The sequence below is a fragment of the Ornithorhynchus anatinus genome, chromosome 6, assembly GCF_004115215.2.
Source record: "Ornithorhynchus anatinus isolate Pmale09 chromosome 6, mOrnAna1.pri.v4, whole genome shotgun sequence".
Taxonomy (NCBI): domain Eukaryota; kingdom Metazoa; phylum Chordata; class Mammalia; order Monotremata; family Ornithorhynchidae; genus Ornithorhynchus; species Ornithorhynchus anatinus.
Window position 1 is genome coordinate 47,248,753 of NC_041733.1, and position 18,884 is coordinate 47,267,636.

Genomic DNA, 18,884 nt, shown 5'->3' on the forward strand with positions numbered 1-18,884 from the left:
CTGCGCCGACTCCGCCCCCACGCGCCCTCCGCCCCGCCCCTCCGCCGTGCGCCTGCGCCGACTCCGCCCCCCACGCGCCCTCCGCCCCGCCCCTCCGCCGTGCGCCTGCGCCGACTCCGCCCCCCGAGTCCCCGCGCGCTCATTGGCCGCGGACCCCGCCTCGCCCCACTCCGATTGGCCGGCGGGGCGGCGGGGGGCGGGGCCGAGGGTGGGCGGCGTGCGCAGGCGCGGGGCGGCGCACGTGGAGAGCGGCCGGGCGATGCTGCGGGCGGCGCCGAGGCGCCTCCTCCTCCCGCGGGGGGGGCCGCCGCCGCCTCCTCCGCGCCGCCGCCGGGCTTGCATCACGACGCCCATCTTCTACGTGAACGCGGCCCCGCACATCGGACACCTCTACTCCGCCCTGCTGGCCGACGCCCTCGCCCGCCACCGCCGCCTGCGGGACGCCGTCCCCGTCCTGCTCTCCACCGGTGAGAGCCCCACCCCATCCCCGTGCACGGCGCTGGAGCGGATGCCGAACCAAAAGGAAACCCCCTTTGGGGTTCCCCCCGTCCCCTTTTGCAAAGGGGGAAACCCAGGCGCAGAGCAGCAGGAGCATCATCGTGGCCTTTGCTGAGCGCCCAAGATGGACCGGGCGCTGTGCTAAGCGCTGGAGCGGATGCAAAACCAAAAGGCACCCCCTTTGGGGTTCCCCCCGTCCCCTTTTGCAAAAGGGGAAACCGAGGCGCAGAGCAGCAGGATCATCATCGTGGCATTTGCCGAGCGCTCAATATGGACCAGGCGCTGTGCTCAGCGCCGGAGCGGGTGCAGAATCACCAGCTCCCCCTTGGGGTTCGCACCCTCCCCTTTTGCAAAAGGGGAAACTGAGGCCCAGAGAGGTAGAATCATCGTGGCATTTGCCGAGCGCTCAGCATGGTCCAGGCGCTGTGCTAAGCTTGGAGTAGGTGCAGAATCATCAGGTCCCCCTTGGGGTTCGCACCCTCCCCTTTTGCGAAAGGGGAAACTGAGGCCCAGAGAGGAAGATTCATCATCGTGGCATTTGCCGAGCGCTTAGTATGCGCCAGGCGCTGTGCTCGGCGCCGGAGCGGGTGCAGAATCACCCGCTCCCCCTTGGGGTTCCCACCCTTCCCTTTCGCCAAAGGGGAAACCGAGGCCCAGAGAAGTAGAACGAGAAGCAGCGTGGCTCAGTGGAAGGAGCCCGGGCTTGGGAGTCGGAGGTCGTGGGCTCGAATTCTGGCTCTGCCGCTTGTCAGCCGTGTGACCTTGGCCAAGTCACGTCTCTGGGCCTCAGTGGCCTCCTCTGTAAAATGGGGATTAAGCGCGAGCCTCACGTGGGGCACCCTGATTACCCTTCCCCCACTAGACCGTAAGCCCATCGGAGGGCGGGCACTGTCTCTGTTACCGATCTGTCCATCCCAAGCGCTTAGTACAGTGCTCGGCACATAGTAAGCGCTCCATAAATACTATGGAACGAATGAATCGAATCGGCGTGGTGGCACGTGCCAAGCGCTCACTATGGGCCAGGCGCTGTGCTCAGCGCCGGAGCGGGTGCAGAATCATCAGGTCCCCCTTGGGGTTCGCACCCTCCCCTTTTGCGAAAGGGGAAACTGAGGCCCAGCGAGGTAGAATCATCATCGTGGCATTTGCCGAGCGCTTAGTACGCGCCAGGCGCTGCGCTAAGCACCGGGGTAGATAGAATGTCATCAGGTCCCACGTGGGGCTCACACCACCCCATTTTACTCATAATAATAACGTTGGTATTAGTTAAGCGCTTACTACGTACAGGGCACCGTTCTAAGCGCCGGGGGAGATCCAGGGTCGTCGGGTGGTCCCACGGGAGGCTCACGGTCTTCGTCCCCATTTGACCGACGGGGGAACCGAGGCCCAGAGAGGTGAAGCGGCTCGTCCCAGGTCACCCGGCTGACGAGTGGCAGAGCGGGGATTAGGACCCAGGACCCCTGACTCCCGAGCCCGGGCTCTTGCCACCGAGCCACGCTGGGAACGGAGGCCCAGAGAGGCGACTTGGCCGAGGTCACACAGACAAGGGGTGGAGATGGGGTTAGAGCCCAGGACTGGGCACGTCCCACCGGCACCCCGTCCCCTTTGAGTACTATTTGTTAGGCGCCTGCCAGGTGCCGGGCGGCGTCCCGAACACTGGGGCGGGGGCCAGATCGTCGGGCCCGCACGCTTCAACCCCATTTTACAGACGAGGTCGAGTGGGTAGAGGCCGGGCCTGGGAGTCAGAAGGACCTGGGTTCTCGTCCCGGCTCCTCCAGCTGTCGGCGTCTGCATCTGTTAAGCGCTTACCATGTGCAGAGCACCGTCGTGAGCGCTGGGGTGGATACGGGGTCGTCGGGTTGTCCCACGCGAGGCTCACGGCCTTCACCCCCATTTGACGGACGAGGGAACCGAGGCACGGAGAAGCGAAGCGACTCGCCCGCGGTCCCACCGCTGACCAGTGGCGGAGCCGGGATTCGAACCCGTGACCTCTGACTCCCAAGCCCGGGCTCTCGCCACTGCACTACGAATTAATTCGTTAAAAGGAGCCAACCTTTATCTAAAGCGGCTACAGAAGCGAACGGAGGACCCTCATTCTCCATTAGTAAATAACGTTGGTATCTGTTCGGCGCTTACTACGTGCGGAGCACTGTTCTAAGCGCTGGGGGAGACACGGGGTCACCTTGGGCGAGTCACTTCTGGGCCTCGGTCCCCTCATCGGGAAAATGGGGGTGGGGACGGAGCCCCGCCTGGGACCGGGATCAGATCCGACCCGATGAACCTCTTAGATAACGGTGATTATGATGGTGCTTGTTAAGTGCTTACTGCGCGCCAAACGCTGTTCTCAGCGCCGGGGGGGAGATACGAGGTCATCGGGTTGCCCCGCGTGGGGCTCATGGTCTTCATGGTCGCTGCTTGTAGAAGCAGCGTGGCTCGGTGGCAAGAGCCCGGGCTTAGGAGTCAGAGGTCATGGGTTCGAATGCCGACTCCGCGCTGTGTGACTTTGGGCAAGTCACTTAACTTCTCTGTGCCTCAGGTACCTCATCTGTGAAATGGGGATTAAAACCGTGAGCTCCACGTGGGACAACCCAATCACCCTGTGTTTTCCCCCCCCCCCCAGCGCTTAGAACAGTGCTTCGCACATAGTAAGCGCTTAACAGATACCATCATTATTATTATTATTGTTCATCCCCATTTTACAGATGAGGGAACTGAGGCGCAGAGAAGCGAAGCGACTTGCCCAGAGACACACAGCTGACAAGTGGTGGACCCGGGATTAGAACCCAGGACCTCTGACTCCCAAGCTCGGCCTTTTTTCACTTCATCCACCCCAGCACTTAAAACAGTGCTCGGCACGTAGCGAGCACTTAACAAGTACCCCTCGTTATTCTCAGCATTATTACTGTTACTGCCCATGAGTCCCTCCGATCAACTGAGGCGGCCGTCCGTCAGGCGCCGACCTCGGGCTGGGGAGGCTGCGAACCTCAGAATGTGCTTTGACCCGTCTCTCCGCCTGTCTCGCCGTCCGTCTCTCCATCTTGTCTCCCCGTCTCCCCATCTCTCCGCCCGTCTCCCCCTCCTCATGCGTCTCCCCGTCTCCCCGTCGTCTCCCCATCTCTCCGTCCGTGTCCCCGTCCGTCTCCCCGCCGTCTTCTCATCTCCGTCCGTCTCCCCGCCTCGCCTCCGTCCGTGTCCCCGTCCGTCTCCCTGCCGTCTCCTCGTCTCTCCGCCCGTCTCCCCCTCCTCATCCGTCTCCCCGTCTCCCCGTCGTCTCCCCATCTCTCCGTCCGTGTCCCCGTCCGTCTCCCCGCCGTCTTCTCATCTCCGTCCGTCTCCCCGCCTCGCCTCTGTCCCCGTCCCCGTCCATCTCTCCCCTCCTCGTCCATCTCCCTGTCTCTCTGTCATCTCCCCATCTGTCCGTCCATCTCTCCCCTCCATCTCTCCCCTCCTCATCCGTCTGTCTCTCCATCCATCTCCCTGCCATCTCCTCATCTCTCTGTCCGTCTCTCCCTCCTCTTCCGTCTCCCCGTCTCTCCGTCATCTCCCCATCTCTCTGTCCGTCTCTCCCCTCATCCGTCTCCCCGTCTCTCTGTCATCTCCCCATCTCTCCATCCATCTCTCCCCTCCTCATCCGTCTCCCCGCCGTCTCCCCGCCTCCCTGCCCGTCTCCCCCTCCTCTTCTGTCTCCCTGTCTCCCCGTCCGTCTCTCCCCTCATCGTCCACCTTCCTGTCACCTCCCCACCCCTCTGTCCGTGTCCCCCTCCGTCTCCCTGCCGTCTCCTCGTCTCTCTGCCCGTCTCCCCGTCTCTCCCTCATCTCCCCGTCTCTCCGTCCGTCTCCCCGTCCATCTCCCCGCCGTCTTCTCATCTCCGTCCGTCTCCCCGTCTTGGCTCTGTCTCCGTCCGTGTCCCCGTCCATCTCTCCCCTCCTCATCCGTCTCCCCGTCTCTCTGTCGTCTCCCCATCTCTCCGTCCACCTCTCCCCTCCTCATCCTTCTCCCGCTGTCATCTCCGTCCATCTCCCCCCCCCCCATCCGTCTCCCTGTCATCTCCCCATCTCACCGTCCATCTCTCCCCTCCTCATCCGTCTCCCCACCCCTCTATCCGTCTCCCCGTCCATCTCCCCGCCGTCTCCCCGCCTCCCTGCCCGTCTCCCCCTCCTCTTCTGTCTCCCTGTCTCCCCGTCCGTCTCTCCCCTCATCATCCATCTTCCTGTCATCTCCCCACCCCTCTGTCCGTGTCCCCGTCGATCTCAACTCTCTGCCCGCTCGTCCGTCTCCCCGTCCGTCTCCCCGTCCGTCTCCGCGTCCGTCTCCGCGTCCGTCTCCCCTTCCGTCGCGTCCCAGGGACGGACGAGCACGGGCTGAAGATCCAGCAGGCGGCGGCGGACTCGGGCCTGTCCCCGCCGGACTTCTGCCAGCGGAACTCGGCCCGGTTCCGGCGGCTGTTCGAGGAGGCGGACGTCTCCTTCGGGGACTTCGTGCGCACCAGCGAGGGGCGGCACCGGCGGGCCGTCGAGCACTTCTGGGCCCGGCTGGCCGAGCGCGACCTCCTCTACAAGGGCCGTTACCGGGGCTGGTACTGCACGGCCGACGAGGCCTTCGTCCCCCAGGACCGCGTCGCCTGGCGTCCGGACCCGTCCGGAGACAGCGTCCCCGTCTCCCTGGACAGCGGCCACCCGGTAGGACGCCCCGCCGGGCTGTTCACCGACCGCCGGCTGCGGAACGGGCGCTCGGGAAGGGGACGGTCGGTCGGGTGCGGTGGAGCGCCGACCGCGCGCGGGGCGCCGGGCGGAGCGCTTGGGACGGGACGGTCGATGGCCTTTCCTGAGCACGGGACTGGGCGTTCAGGAGAGGATCATCGGTCGGATTTTATGGAGCGCCGACCGCGTGCCGGGCACCGGACGGAGCGCCCGGGACGGGACGGTCGATCGTATTTAGAGAAGCGGCGTAGCTCGGTGGAAGGAGCCCGGGCTTGGGGGTCAGGGGTCGTGGGTTCGAATCCCAGATCTGCCACGGCAGCCGTGTGACCGTGGGCGAGTCGCTTCACTTCTCTGGGCCTCAGTGACCTCATCTGTAAAATGGGGGTTAAAAGACTATGAGCCTCACGGGAGACGACCTGATGACCCTGCATCTCCCCCAGCGCTTAGAACGGCGCTCTGCACGTAGTAAGCGCTTAACAGATACCGACATCATTATTACATTTATTGAGCACTGGCCTGGGCGTTCAAGAGAGGGCAGTCGGCCGTATCTTATGGAGCGCCGACTGTGCAGAGCACTGGACGCGGCGCTCGGGACGGGACGGTCGATGGTATTTATCGAACACCGACTGTGCGCCGAGCGCCGAAACGGGCGCACGGAAGAGGACGATCGGTCCTATTTAATGGCGTGCCGACTGTGTGCGGAGCCCTGGACGAAGCGCTTGGGAGAGAACGGTCCCATCGGTGGGATTTCTCGAGTGCTCGCTGATGACGAGGACGGTATCGAGCGCTCGCTAGGCGCCAAGCGCCGGGGTAGATCCGAGGTCATCGGGTCGTCCCTCGTGGGGCTCACGGGCTTCGTCCCCATTTTCCAGATGAGGAAACCGAGGCCTAGAGGAGTCAGTCAGCCGAGCTGGGATTCGAACCCACGACCTCCGACTCCCGAGCCCGGGCTCTCGCCGCGCCGCTCCTCGTACCAGAGGAGACCCGTCCCCTTCCTCCGAGTTGCCGTCGGATGCGGAGGTGGACGGGGAAACAGACCGCGAGCCCGCCGCGAGCGGGGAATGCGTCCGCGTCCCGTCGTGGCGTCCTCTCCCCGGCGCTCCGTCCGGTGACCCGCACGCGGTCGGCGTCGGATAAAATCCGGCCGATCGGTTGACCGTCCTCTCCCGAGCTCGGCGCCCCGCACGCGGTCGGCGTCGAGTAGGACCCCGTCGATGGACCCGCTGTCCTCCCCCAAGGGCGTTCGGTAAACGCGACCGAACGAGCGAGAGACGACGGCGTTTAAGCGCTCGCCCTGTGCCGGGCGCCATTGCGGGGGCCGGGGGAGATGCGGGGGGGTGAGGCGGTCCCCCCTCCCCTCCCCCCCAGCGGGGCTCCCGGTCTCCGTCCCCCTTTTCCAGACGAGGACGCCGGAGGAGGCGAAGCGGCCGGCCCGGGGTCGGCCGGGGGGCGGGGGCGGGATTCGCACCCGCGGCGGAGCCGGTGCCGCCGGACCTTCCGGGAGGCGGGCGGGGGGGTGGGGGGTCCCCGGGCCGGAGCCCCCGTGACCCCTCCCCGCCGGCCCCCGGCCGGGCTTCCCCGCCCGCAGGTGCACTGGACGGAGGAGGAGAACTACATGTTCCGGCTGTCGCGGTTCCGCGACCCCCTCCTGCGCTGGCTCCGCGACGACCCCGCCGCCGTGGCGCCCGAGCCCTTCCGCCGCCACGTCCTCCGCTGGCTGCGGGAGGAGCTGCCGGACCTGTCGGTGTCCCGGGAACGCAGCCGCCTGCACTGGGGGATCCCCGTGCCCGGGGACCCCACCCAGACGGTCTACGTGTGGCTGGACGCCCTGGTCAGCTACCTGACGGTGACGGGCTACCCCGGCCCGGGCGCCGCCGACACCTGCCACGTGCTGGGCAAGGACATCCTGCGGTTCCACGCCGTCTACTGGCCCGCCCTGCTGCTGGCCGCCGGGCTGCCCCCGCCGCGGAGGATCCGCGTCCACTCCCACTGGACCGTCGGGGGCCGCAAGATGTCCAAGAGCCTGGGGAACGCGGTGGACCCCGGGGCCTGCCTGGAGCGCTTCACGGTGGACGGCTTCCGCTACTTCCTCCTGCGCCGGGGCGTGCCCGGCCGGGACGGGGACTTCTCCCCCGAGAAGGCCGAGGGGCTGGTCAACGCGGAGCTGGCGGACGCCCTGGGCGGCCTCCTCAACCGCTGCACGGCCCCGGCCCTCAACCCCGCGGGGACCTTCCCCCGCTTCCGGCCCGCCCGCTTCGCCGCCCGGGCCCGGCCCGAGGACCGCGCCCTGGTGGAGGCGGTGGCCGCCCTCCCCGGCCTGGTGGCCGCCCACTTCGACGACTTCCGCGTCTACAGGGCCCTGGAGGCGGTGGCCGACTGCGTCCGGCAGGCCAACGGCTTCGTCCAGCGCCACGCCCCGTGGAGGCTGGGCCGGGACCACCCGGACGAGGGGCCCTGGGCGGACACCGTCCTCCACGTGGCCCTGGAGAGCCTCAGGGTCTTCGGGACCCTCCTGCAGCCGGTGGTGCCCGCCACGGCCCACCGCCTGCTCTCCCGGCTGGGCGTCGCGCCCGCCGAGAGGGGCCTGGGCGCCGTCGACTTCCTGCCCGGCAGCCGCGGGCGGCCCTGCCCCTTCGAGGGGAGGGGGCTGGGCCCGGACACGGGGGTCTTGTTCCCCAGGCTGGGCGGGGCCGGCGGCCGGCGGGCCCGGGACCCCGGCCGGTAGGTTCCGCCCGGAGGGGTCGCCCCCGCCCCCCCGGGGGGAGCCGCTGCGACGACGGCGGCCGGCGGCCCCGCCACTGCGGTATTGGTCCGCCGCTCGCCGGGCGCCGCGCCCGACGCCGGCGTGGGTACGCGCCCGTCGGGTCGGTCCCCGTCCCCGTTCGACGGGCGAGGCGACCGAGCCCGGGGAGGGGAGGCCGCCCGCCCCGGGCTCCACCCACCGGGCCGCCGCCTCTGCGACGGGACAAACCAATAAATTCTTTTTGGGGGGGAACTACCGGACCCTGCCCGCTTCTCTCCACTCTCCGCGGACGCTACCGGTCAGCGGGCCGGGAATCCCCGTCCCGGCCTTTTACGGGATCCGTTGAGCGCCTGCGGCGTGCCCGGCCCCGCCCTGAGCGCTGGGGTGGATTCGTTCGTTCGGTAGTATCTATCGAGCGCTCACTACGTGCGGAACGCCGTACTGGGCGCTCGGAACGGACAGTTGGGCGGCCGGTACGGGCACGTGGGGTCGGGGCCCGGTCCCCGTCCCGCCTGGGGCTCACGGTCTCGATCCCCCTTCCGCGGACGAGGGAACCGAGGCCCGGAGCGGTGAGGCGACGGGCCCGAGGTCCCCCGGCAGGCGAGGGGGCGGAGCCGGGACGGGAAGCCACGACCTTCCGGCTCCCGGGCCCGGGCTCCGTCCGCTAAGCGGCCGCCTGGGGCCGGTCGCTTCACTTCTCCGGGCCTCGGTTTCCTCGTCTGGCAGATGGGGATGAAGACCGGGGGCCCCACGTGGGACCGCCCGATGACCTCGTACCCCCCCCCCCCCCCCCCCCCCCCCCCCCGTGCTCGGAACACCGCTCGGCTCATCGTAAGCGCTGAACAGACGCCGTCGTCATTATCGCCCCGTGGTCCTCTTAACCATTACCCTCACCCTTCTAAGGCCTCGACAGACCCAACTCCCTAATGATGACAGTAGTAGCGATAACGATGACGTCGACGAAGCGCCGACTCCGTGCCGGGGACCGGGGCGGACAGGAGCCCGTCGGGGCGGACGCGGTCCCCGGCCCACCGTGGTCTCGGGGATAGAAGGCGGGCCCGACTAAGCGGGCGGGCGGGCGAGGCCGGGGAGGAGCGAAGGAGCGCCTGAGCCCGGGTGAAGTGGGAGAGGAGCGAAGGTGGGTCCCGCAGGGGCGGAATCTGCTGATAATAGTGATGATGATGATAAAGTCGGCATTTAAGCGCTTACTATGTGCAGAGCACTGTTCTAAGCACTGGGCTAGATACAGGGTCATCAGGTTGTTCCACGTGAGGCTCACAGTCTTCATCCCCATTTGACAGATGAGGGAACTGAGGCCCAGACAAGTGAGGCGACCCGCCCACGGTCACCCAGCCGAGAAGTGGCGGAGCAGGGATTCGAACCCATGACCTCCGACTCCCAAGCCCGGCCTCTCTTCCACTGAGCCGCGCCGCTTCCCTAATCTAGACCAGAATCTAGACCGGAAGCCCGGCGTGGGCAGGGATCGTCTCTCTCTCGCCGAATCGTACTTTCCAAACGCTCGGTGCGTACGACGGACGGAGGAGATCGGTTTTATAAATATAACGATGGCATCTGTTAAGCGCTTACTCTGTGCCAGCCACCGCCTTAAGCGCCGAGTTACAAGGCCATCAGGTGGTCCCCCGTGGGGCTCGCCGGCTTCATCCCCGTCTTACAGATGAGGGAACTGAGGCACGGAGAAGCGGAGCGGCTTGCCCGAGGTCACACGGCAGACGAGTGGAGGCGGGGTCAGAACCCGCGTCCTCTCGCCCCCAAGCCCGAGTTCTTTCCGCCAAGCCACGCTCCTTGGCTATTTTATTCATTTTATTCTTTCCTTCTGTTCCGTTTTATCCTCTACACTGGAAACCCGTTATTAATGTCGATAATCACTCGGTCGTATTTATCGAGCGCCTGTCGTGGGCCGTGCCGCTTGGCTATTTTCTTTTACATTTCATTCTGTCCTATTTTACCCTCTACGCTGGAAGCTCGTTATTAATATTGACAGCCATTCATCCGATCGGATTTACTGAGCGCTCACTGTGTGCGAAGGGCTGTACCGAGCGCTTGGGAGAGGACAATATAGCCCGTCCACCACGAGCTCGCAGCCTGGACCGGGGGCGGGGGGGACGGGACAGGCACGAGTAGAAATAAATAACGGAGTCCGTTAAGCACTTACGGCGTCCGTCCAATAGTATCTGTTGAGCGCCTACTGTGCGCAAAGCACTGTACTTGGCGCTCGGAACGGACGGTTCGGTAACGGATGGAGACGGTCCCTGCCCGCCGACGGGCCCGCGGTCCAACGCCGAGCGCCGTTCATCCGTCCGGTCGTATTTACCGAGCGCTCGCTCTGTGTAGAGCGCCGTCCCGAGCCCCGGGCCGCGTCTCGATCGCGGTACCGTGCTCTCCCGAGCGCTTAGTGCGGCGCTTCGCACGCGGCGCTCGGTGAACACCACGGGGCGAGCGAGAGCCGAGCCGACGGGGTCGGGCACGCGGGCCCCCGGTCTCCGCCCCCACCCGACGGACCAGGCGACCGAGGCCCAGAGAAGCGGAGCGACGTAGCCGGGGTCACCCGGCGGACCCCGGGTCCCCCGTCGCGGGCGGGGGACGGGTCGGCCGACTCCGCTCCGCCGTCCCCCACCCTGAGCGCCCGGTACGGTGCCGCGCGCGAGGCGAGCGCTCGATAAGTCCCCTCCGTTGATGGACCGTTGGGTTTGGAAGCGGGCCCGGGGTCCCCGCCCCGCACCCGGAGCTCTCCCGACTGCTCGTGGAAGGGGAAATCCCTGGAGGGGGCAGATATCCCCGGGGAGCCAAGCCTGGCAATTCTGGGGGATCGATCCATTCGTCCAATGGTATTTATTGGGCGCCGACCGTGCGCGGGGCGCCGGACTGGGCCCCCGAAACGTACAATCCGGCAACAGGAGAGATACGGGCTAATCGGGTGGTCCCACGCGGGGCTCACGCTTCCGACCCCCCTTTTCCAAAAGAGGTCGATGAGGCCCAGAGGAGTGAGGTGGCTCGGCCGGGGTCACCCAGCAGACAAGTGGGGGAGCGGGGATTGGGCCCCGAGGGTCACTGACCGAAGGACGGAGGCCAAACGGGGTGACGCGAGGTGACGTGAGGTGGGAAAATTGGCGGTCGAAAGATCCCCGAGACCCCCTCCGCTCTTCCCCTGCCTTCTCCCTCCTCCCCATCCTCTCCTTCCTCCCCTTCTCCCTCCCTCTTCCCCTCCCTCCTCGCTCTCTCTCCCCCTCCCTCTTACCTTTCCTCCTCCCTCCCCTTCCCCTCTTCCCCTCTCCCTTCCCTCCCTCCTCCCTCCCTCCCTCCCTCTTCCCCTCTCCCTTCCCTCCCTCCCTCCTCCCTCTTCTCCTCCCTTTGCTCCTCCTCCGTCCCTCGCTCCTCCCCGTCCCCTCTGCCGCCCGGTCGGTCGGTCGGTCGGTCGGTCGGTCCCTCCATCCCTCCATCCCTCGATCCCAGGGCCCACCCACCCACCCACCCTCCGGCCGGTCCTTCCTCGCTTCCCTCCCTCCCTCCCTCCCTCCCTCCCTCCCCGCCTCGCTGCCTGCCTCGGTGCATCCTTCCGGGCTCCCGGGACCCTCGGCGGCAGCAAGCCTCCCCCGGGGATCGGGGTCCGGGCCCGGGCCCGTCGGGGAGCCGGTGGGGGGTGTCGGGGGGGGGGGGGGGGCGGTCGGGCCCATCGGCCGGTCCTTTGTGCGGGTGCGGGTGCCGGGGCGCCATGCGGCAGTGAGGGCCGGGGTCGGGGGGTCCCGGGGGGGGTCCCGGGGGGGGGGTCCCGGGATGTCTCAGACGGGGCGGGGCGGCGGGGCGGGGGGCCCGGAGTCGGGGGCGCAGACCCGCATCTTCAAGATCATCGTCATCGGGGACTCCAACGTGGGCAAGACGTGCCTGGCCTTCCGCTTCTGCGGCGGGGCCTTCCCCGACGCCACCGAGGCCACCATCGGCGTCGATTTCCGGGAGAAGACCGTGGACATCGACGGGGAGACCATCAAGGTGCCCCGACCCGCCCGCGCTCCCCTTCCCCCTCCTCCTCCTCCTCCTCCTCCTCCTCCTCCTCCTCGTCCTCCCCGTCCTCCCTTCTCTCCCCGTCTTCTCTGCCGTCCTCTCCTCCTCCCCCATCTTCTCTCCCTCATCTTCTCCTCCTTTTCCTCCTCCCTCCTCACCCCACCTTCTCTCCCTTCCCCTCCTCCTCCCCGTCTTCGCTCCCTCATCTCCTTCCTCTCCTCTTCCCCACCTTCTCTTTCCTCAGCCCGTCTTCTCTCCCTTCCCGTCCTCCTCTTCCTCACCCCATCTCTCTGTTCCTCTCCTCCCCATCCTCTCCCTCCTCACCCCGGCTTCTCTCCCTTCTCCTCCTCCTCCTCCTCTTCCCTCATCTTCTTCCTCGCTTCCTCTCCCTCCTCACCCTAACTTCTCCTTCCTCACCTCCTCCTCCTCCTCTCCTTCCTCACCTCCTCCCCCTCTTCTCCCTTCCTCACCTTATCACCTCTTCCCATCTTCTCCTTCTTCACCCCGTCTTCTCCCTTCCTCTCCTCCTCCTCCCCACCTTCTTCCTCTTCACCCCATCTTCTCCCTTCCTCTCCTCCTCCTCCTCCCCATCTTCTCCCTCCTCACCCCATTTCCTCTCCTCCTCCTCCCCGCCTCCTCCTCTCCCTTCTTCTCCCTCCTTACCCATCTTCTCTCCCTCATCTCCTTCCTTTCTTCCTCCCCATCTTCTCTCCCTCACCTCCTCCTTCTCCTCCCCATCTTCTCGCCCCTCACCCCCTCTTCTCTCCCTTCCCCTCCTCCTCCCCCTGCTCACCCCATTTTCTCTCCCTTCCCCTCCTCCTGCCCGTCTTAATTAATTAACGTTGGGATTCGTTAAGCGCTTCCTATGTGCAGAGCACTGTTCTGAGCGCTGGGGGAGATACAGGGTCATCGGGTTGTCCCACGTGAGGCTCACGGTTAATCTCCGTTTTACGGATGAGGTCACAGAGGCCCAGAGAAGCCAAGTGACTCGCCCACAGTCCCCCGGCTGACAGGTGGCGGAGCCGGGATTCGAACCCATGACTTCTGACTCCCAAGCCCGGGCTCTTGCCACTGAGCCACGCTGCTTCTCTAAGAGATCCTCTGCCCCTGATCTCTTGCCTCTCCTCCTCCCCATCTTCTCCTTCCTCGCCCCATCTTCTCTCATTCCTCTCCTCCTTCCCATCTTCTCTCCCTCGTCTCCTTCCTCTCCTCCTCCCCTTCTCTCCCCTCATCTTCTCCTTTCTCTCCTTGTCCCCATCTTCTCTCTCCTCACCCCATCATCTCTCCCTTCCTCTCCTCCTCCTCCCCATCTTCTCCCTTCCTCGCCTTATCATCTCTCCCCCATCTTCCCCCTCCTCACCCCAGCTTCTCCCTTCCTCTCCTCCTCCTCCCCATCTTCTCCCTCCTCATCCTCTCCCTCCTCACCCCGTCTCTCCCTCCCTCTCCTCTTCCACATCTCTTCTCCCTCATCTTCCCCTTCCTCTCCTCCTCCCCATCTTCTCCCTCCTCCCCGCTCTTCTATCCCTTCCTCCTCTTCTTCTCCCTCCTCCCCCCGCATCTTCTCTCCCTCTCCTCCCCCCGCATCTTCTCTCCCTCATCTTCTCCCTTCTCACGCCATCTCTCCCTTCCCTCATCTTCTCCTTCCTCTCCTCCTCCCCATCTTCTCCCTCCTCACCTCGTCTTCTCTCCCTTCCTCCCCTCCTCCCTCATCTCCTTCCTCCTCACCTTATCTTCTCTCTTCCTACCCATCTTCTCTTCTCCCTCCATCCCCTTCTTCTCTCTCTCTCTCTCTCTGATCTCCTTCCTCCTCACCTCATCTCCTCTCCCCCATCTTCTCCCTTCTTCCCCTCATCTTCTCCTTCCTCACCTCCTCCTCCTCTTCTCCCTTCTCACCCTCTCTCCTCTCTTCCTCCCCATCTTCTCTCTCCTCACCCCATCTTGACCCTTCTTCCCCTTGTCCCTCATCTTCTCCCACCTCGCCCCATCTCCTCCCTTCCTCCCTATCTTCTCTTCCCCATCTTCTCCCTCCTCGCCCCGTAATAATATCTATGGTATTTGTTAAGCGCTCACTCTGTGCCGAGCGCTGAATGAAGCGCTCGAGTTGGACACGGTCCCTGTTCCGTGTGGGCCTCACCTCTCCCTTCCTTCCCTCCTCCCCATCTTTTTTCCCTTCTCCCGCCTCACCCCATGTTCTCCCTTCCTCCCCTCCTCCCCATCTCTTCTCCCCCTTCTCCCTCCTCACCCCAATTTGCCCTTCCTCCCCATCTTCTCCCTTCTCACCCCATTTTCTCTCCCCATCTTCTCCCTCCTCCCTCTTCTTCTCTCCCCTTCTCCCTCCTCACCCCATTTTCTCTCCCCATCTTTTCCCTCCTCCCTCTTCTTCTCTTCCCATCTTCTCCCGCCTCACCCCATCTTCTCTCCCCATCTTCTCCCTCCGCACCCCATTTTCTCTCCCCACCTTCTCCCTCCCTCATCTTTTCTCCCCCTCTTCTTCCTCCCCCATTTTCTCTCCCCATCTTCGTCCTCCCTCATTTTCTCTCCCCAGCTTCACCCTCCTCACCGTTTTCTCTCCTTATCTTCTCCCTTCTTCCTTCTTCTCTCCCCATCTTCACCCTCCTCCCCATTTTCTGCCTTTTCCCCTTCCTTCCTTCCTTCCTTCCTTCCTTCCTTCCTTCCTTCCTTCCTTCCTTCCTTCCTTCCTTCCTTCCTTCCTTCCTTCCTTCCTTCCTTCCTTCCTTCCTTCCTTCCTTCCTTCCTTCCTTCCTCCCTCCCTCCCTCCCTCCCTCCCTCCCTCCTCCCTCCCTCCCTCCCTCCCTCCTTCTTCCCTCCCTCCATCCATCCTTCTTTCCTTCCTTCCTCCTTCATCTCTGTCTCTGCCCTCCCCTTCCCACCATTCCTGCCCTGGCCCAGGCCTTGCCCCTGCCCCTGCCCAACTCCCAACATAGAAAACTGCAACCCTGGTGGAGCCTGGGGGTCCGGCGGGGTCGGAGAGCTGAGGGAATGGAGAGAGGAGGGGATTCATTCCTTTATTCATTCAGTCGTGTTTATTGAGCGCTTACTGTGTGCAGAGCACTGGACTAAGCACTCGGGAAAGGACACTACGACGACAAACAGCGACAGTCCCTGCCCACAACGGGCCGACAGCCTAGAACGGGGGGAGACGGACGTCGATACCGATCAATAAAATCGCAGATCTGGACGTGAGTGGTTTGGGGCCGGGAGGGGGAAGAGCGGAAGGATAAATACGGACGAGAAGAACGTCGGGGTGGAAAATACGGGATCGAGCTCGCTGCGGGGGTCTGTTATCCTCCCCCGAGCGCTTAGTCCAGTGCTGTGCACACAGTAAGCGCTCAGTAGATACCACGGATTGATCGATCGACTGGGGGCAGAGAACGTGACTGCCACCTGAGTTGTCTTGGCCTCTCCCAAGTGTTTAAGTCCAGTGCTCTGGGCATAGTCAGCGCTCAAGAAATACCATTCACTGTGGGCAGGGATCATGTCTACCGACTCCGTTGGCGTGTCCCCTCCCAAGCGCTCAGCCCAGGGCTCTGCGCACGGTCAGCGCTCGATAGATACCGGGCACCTCCGCCTCTCCTCTCGCTGCCCGGGTGGCACCAAAGCCTGCAGACTCAGTGCCCGGGCACTCAGCCGTGGAAAATCTAGAACCCATCTGTCAGCTCAGCCTCCGGCCAATAAAGATCGCCATCGTAATCTCCTCCTTGGTATCCGCTCAGGGCGTACTATGGGGCAGGCGCCGACCTAAGCGCTGCGGTAGATCCGAGGTCATCGGGTTGGACCCGGTCCCCGTCCCACGTGGGGCTCACGGTCTCCGTCCCCATTTGACAGATGAGGTCACCGGGGGCCCGGAGAAGTGAAGCGACTTATCTAAGGGGGTGACGCGGCGGACAGGTGACGGAGCCGGGATTAGAACCCGGGCTCTTCTGACTGCCAGGCCCGGGTTCTTTCCGCTAGGCCGTGCTGCTTTTATTAATAATAATAATAATAATGATAACATTTGTTAAATGCTTACCGTGTACCAAGAGGCGTAGCGAGCTACAGGAATCTCAGTTTTTACAGGTGACGGAACTAAGGCATAGAAAGGTTTAGTGGCTTGCCGAAGGTGACCTAGAAGATGAGCGGTGGATTCGAATCCGACTCTCTCCTCTCCATCCCCCCGTGACCCAGAGCAGACCGTCCCACACCCCTGACTGTCCCCTCTCCATCCCTGACTCTCCTCCGGGTGACCCGCTCTGAATCATCCAACACCCTGGATTCTCTCCTCTCCACCCCTGACTCGCCCTTCTCTATCCCCGTGTCGTCGTTTTTTTTTTTTAACGTTATCTGTTTGGCGCTTACTGTGTGTCAGCACTGTACTAAGCGCTGGGGTAGTTGGAAGCTCATCAGGTTGGGCAGAGTCCACGTCCCACTTGGGGCTCACAGTCTTCGTCTTCATTTAGAGAAGCAGCGTGGCTCAGTGGAAAGAGCCCGGGCTTGGGAGTCAGAGGTCATGGGTTCGAATCCCGGCTCCGCCCCTTGTCAGCTGTGGGACTGTGGGCGAGTCACTTCACTTCTCTGTGCCTCAGTGACCTCATCTGTAAAGTGGGGATTTAGACTGGGAGCCCCACGTGGGACAACCTGATTACCCTGTATCTCCCCCAGTGCTCAGAACAGTGCTCGGCACATAGTAAGCGCTTAACAGATACCAACATCAAAAGCAGCGTGGCTCAGTGGAAAGAGCCCGGGCTTGGGAGTCAGAGGTCATGGGTTCGAATCCCCACTCTGCCCCTTAGCTGACTGTGGGCAAGTCACTTCACTTCTCTGTGCCTCAGTTCCCTCATCTGTAAAATGGGGATGAAGACTGGGAGCCTCACGTGGGACCACCTCATTCCCCTGTGTCTCCCCCAGCGCTTAGAACAGTGCTCTGCACATAGTGAGCGCTTAACAGATACCAACATTATTATTATTTGACAGTTGAGGGAACCGAGGCCCAGACGAGTGAAGTGATAAGTGATGTGATGGTATTTGTTCAGGGCGTACTATGTGTCAGGTCCTGTACCAAGCGCCGGGGTGGGTCCAAGGTATTCAGATCGGACACAGTCCCTGTCCCCCGTGGACATCCCCGTTTGACCGATGAGGGAAGGGAGGCCCGGAGAAGTGAGGCGGCTCTCCCGAGGTCACACGGCCGTGGTGGAGCCGGGAGGAGGACCCGGGTCCTCCGGACTCCCGGACCCGGGCCGTAGCCGCTCGGCCACGCTGCCTGGGGGCCCCGGGCCCCCATCCGGCTCCCGGTGTCCCCCGCCCCGTCCATCACAGCCCCCAGCTTCTGTCTCCCAGGTGCAGGTGTGGGACACGGCCGGCCAGGAGAGGTTCCGCCGGACCATGGTCGAGCACTACTACCGGAACGTCCACGCCGTGGTCTTCGTCTACGACGTCACCAAGATGGCGTCCTTCGCCAACCTGGAGGCCTGGATTCAAGAGTGCGAGGGCCACGCCGTCCCCTCCAGGGTCCCCAGGGTCCTGGTGGGGAACAAGTGCGACCTGAGGAGTCAGGTGCAGGTGCCGTCGAGCGCGGCCCTGAGGTTCGCCGACGCCCACAACATGCTCCTCTTCGAGACCTCGGCCAAGGATCCCAAGGAGAGCCAGAACGTGGAGTCCATTTTCATGTGCCTGGCCTGCCGGCTGAAGGCCCAGAAGTCTTTACTCTACCGCGATCTGGACGGGCCGGTGGGGAGGGGCCAGACCCTCCAGGTGACCGGGGTGACGAACAGTAAGACCACCTGCCCCTGTTGAAGGCGGGAATCCCGTCAGCGCCGGGGACGGGGGCCTGTTGTCTCTCTCCCTCTCCCCTCCTCACGCTCCCCTTCCCCTCCCTCCCTCCCCAGGGCCTGTGACAAACTGAAATCTTGCTTGTTCTTTGGGTGTGGGTATTAAAGACGTTTGTATAGACCTCCCCACCCTGGCCGGTAGTGTTACTTTTGGGGGCCACAAGGGCCGAAGGATCCCCGGGCCTTCCTTTCCGGGGAGGCGCTCGTCTGGGTCGAACGAGCTCAGGTCGGCCTCATCGGCCCGCCGGCCGGTTCGGGGGGGGGGGGTGTTGGGGGGGGGGCGTAGGCTGCTGCTTGGTCGTCCCCTTGCTCAAAAGAGAGGGGTCAGGCCTAGAGGAAAGAGCCTGGGCCTAGGAGTCGGTAATTTATCCATTCATCTAGCGTAATAATAATAATGGTAAAGTGCTCGCTATGTGTATCTATCGCATTAATAATAATGGTATTTGTCGAGCGCTTACTACGTGCCAGACACCGTACTGAGCGCTGGGGCGGATCCAAGCACACCGCGCTGGCCACAGTCCCCGTCCCACGTGGGGCTCACGGTCTCCGTCCCCGTTTTCCAGATGAGGTCACCGAGGCCCAGAGAAGTGAGGTTGTGTCTGTCGACTCTGTTAAACTGCCCTCTCCCGATCGCTTAGAACAGTGCTCTGCCCGCCCCCCCCCCCCCCGTCGTTGCTCAATAATTATAATATCTGTAATTTATTTGCATCGATGTCTGTCTGCCCCCCCAACATGGATTGATTCAATAAATTGTATTCATCGAGCGCTTACTATGTGCAGGGCACTGTACTTGGGAAAGTACAATACAACAATAAACTGACACATTTCCCTTCCACAGTGAGATTAGAGTCTGGGGGGGGGGAGGCAGATGTAAATACAAATCAATTAATTATGTAAATGGTGTGGGGTTGGGAGGGGGCGAAGAACAAAGGGAGCAAGTTAGGGTGATGCAGAAGGGAGGGGGAGGAGAGGAAAAGTGGGGGGCTTAGTCAGGGAAGGCCTCCTGGAGGAGACGGGCCTCTCAGAAGGCTCTGAAGCGGGGGGAGAGTCACCGTCTGTGGGATTTGAGGAGGGAGGGCGTGCCGGGCCAGAGGCGGGACGGG

At 63.9% G+C, this 18,884-nt stretch overlaps 2 protein-coding genes across 2 annotated transcripts; both read left to right on the forward strand.

The window, feature by feature from the left end:
• The first annotated feature begins 236 nt into the window (after window positions 1-236).
• Window positions 237-7,982, forward strand: MARS2 (methionyl-tRNA synthetase 2, mitochondrial). The gene is made up of 3 exons (XM_029067054.1): window positions 237-467; window positions 4,841-5,175; window positions 6,785-7,982. Exons 1-3 carry the CDS (start codon window positions 260-262, stop codon window positions 7,919-7,921), a joined length of 1,680 nt encoding a protein of 559 aa, XP_028922887.1. The 5' UTR covers window positions 237-259; the 3' UTR covers window positions 7,922-7,982.
• A 3,749-nt stretch (window positions 7,983-11,731) lies between these two features.
• Window positions 11,732-17,908, forward strand: RAB33A (RAB33A, member RAS oncogene family). The gene is made up of 2 exons (XM_029067117.2): window positions 11,732-11,944; window positions 17,291-17,908. Exons 1-2 carry the CDS (start codon window positions 11,732-11,734, stop codon window positions 17,744-17,746), a joined length of 669 nt encoding a protein of 222 aa, XP_028922950.1. The 3' UTR covers window positions 17,747-17,908.
• Window positions 17,909-18,884: the final 976 nt, after the last annotated feature.

Excerpts from the sequence above, each read along its gene's own strand:
- MARS2 (XM_029067054.1), top strand. The coding sequence starts at position 260 with ATGCTGCGGGCGGCGCCGAGGCGCCTCCTCCTCCCGCGGGGGGGGCCG. Across the intron at positions 468-4,840 it reads CCCCGTCCTGCTCTCCACCG|GGACGGACGAGCACGGGCTG; the intron begins GTGAGAGCCCCA and ends GTCGCGTCCCAG. Across the intron at positions 5,176-6,784 it reads CCCTGGACAGCGGCCACCCG|GTGCACTGGACGGAGGAGGA; the intron begins GTAGGACGCCCC and ends CCCCGCCCGCAG.
- RAB33A (XM_029067117.2), top strand. The coding sequence starts at position 11,732 with ATGTCTCAGACGGGGCGGGGCGGCGGGGCGGGGGGCCCGGAGTCGGGG. Across the intron at positions 11,945-17,290 it reads TCGACGGGGAGACCATCAAG|GTGCAGGTGTGGGACACGGC; the intron begins GTGCCCCGACCC and ends TCTGTCTCCCAG.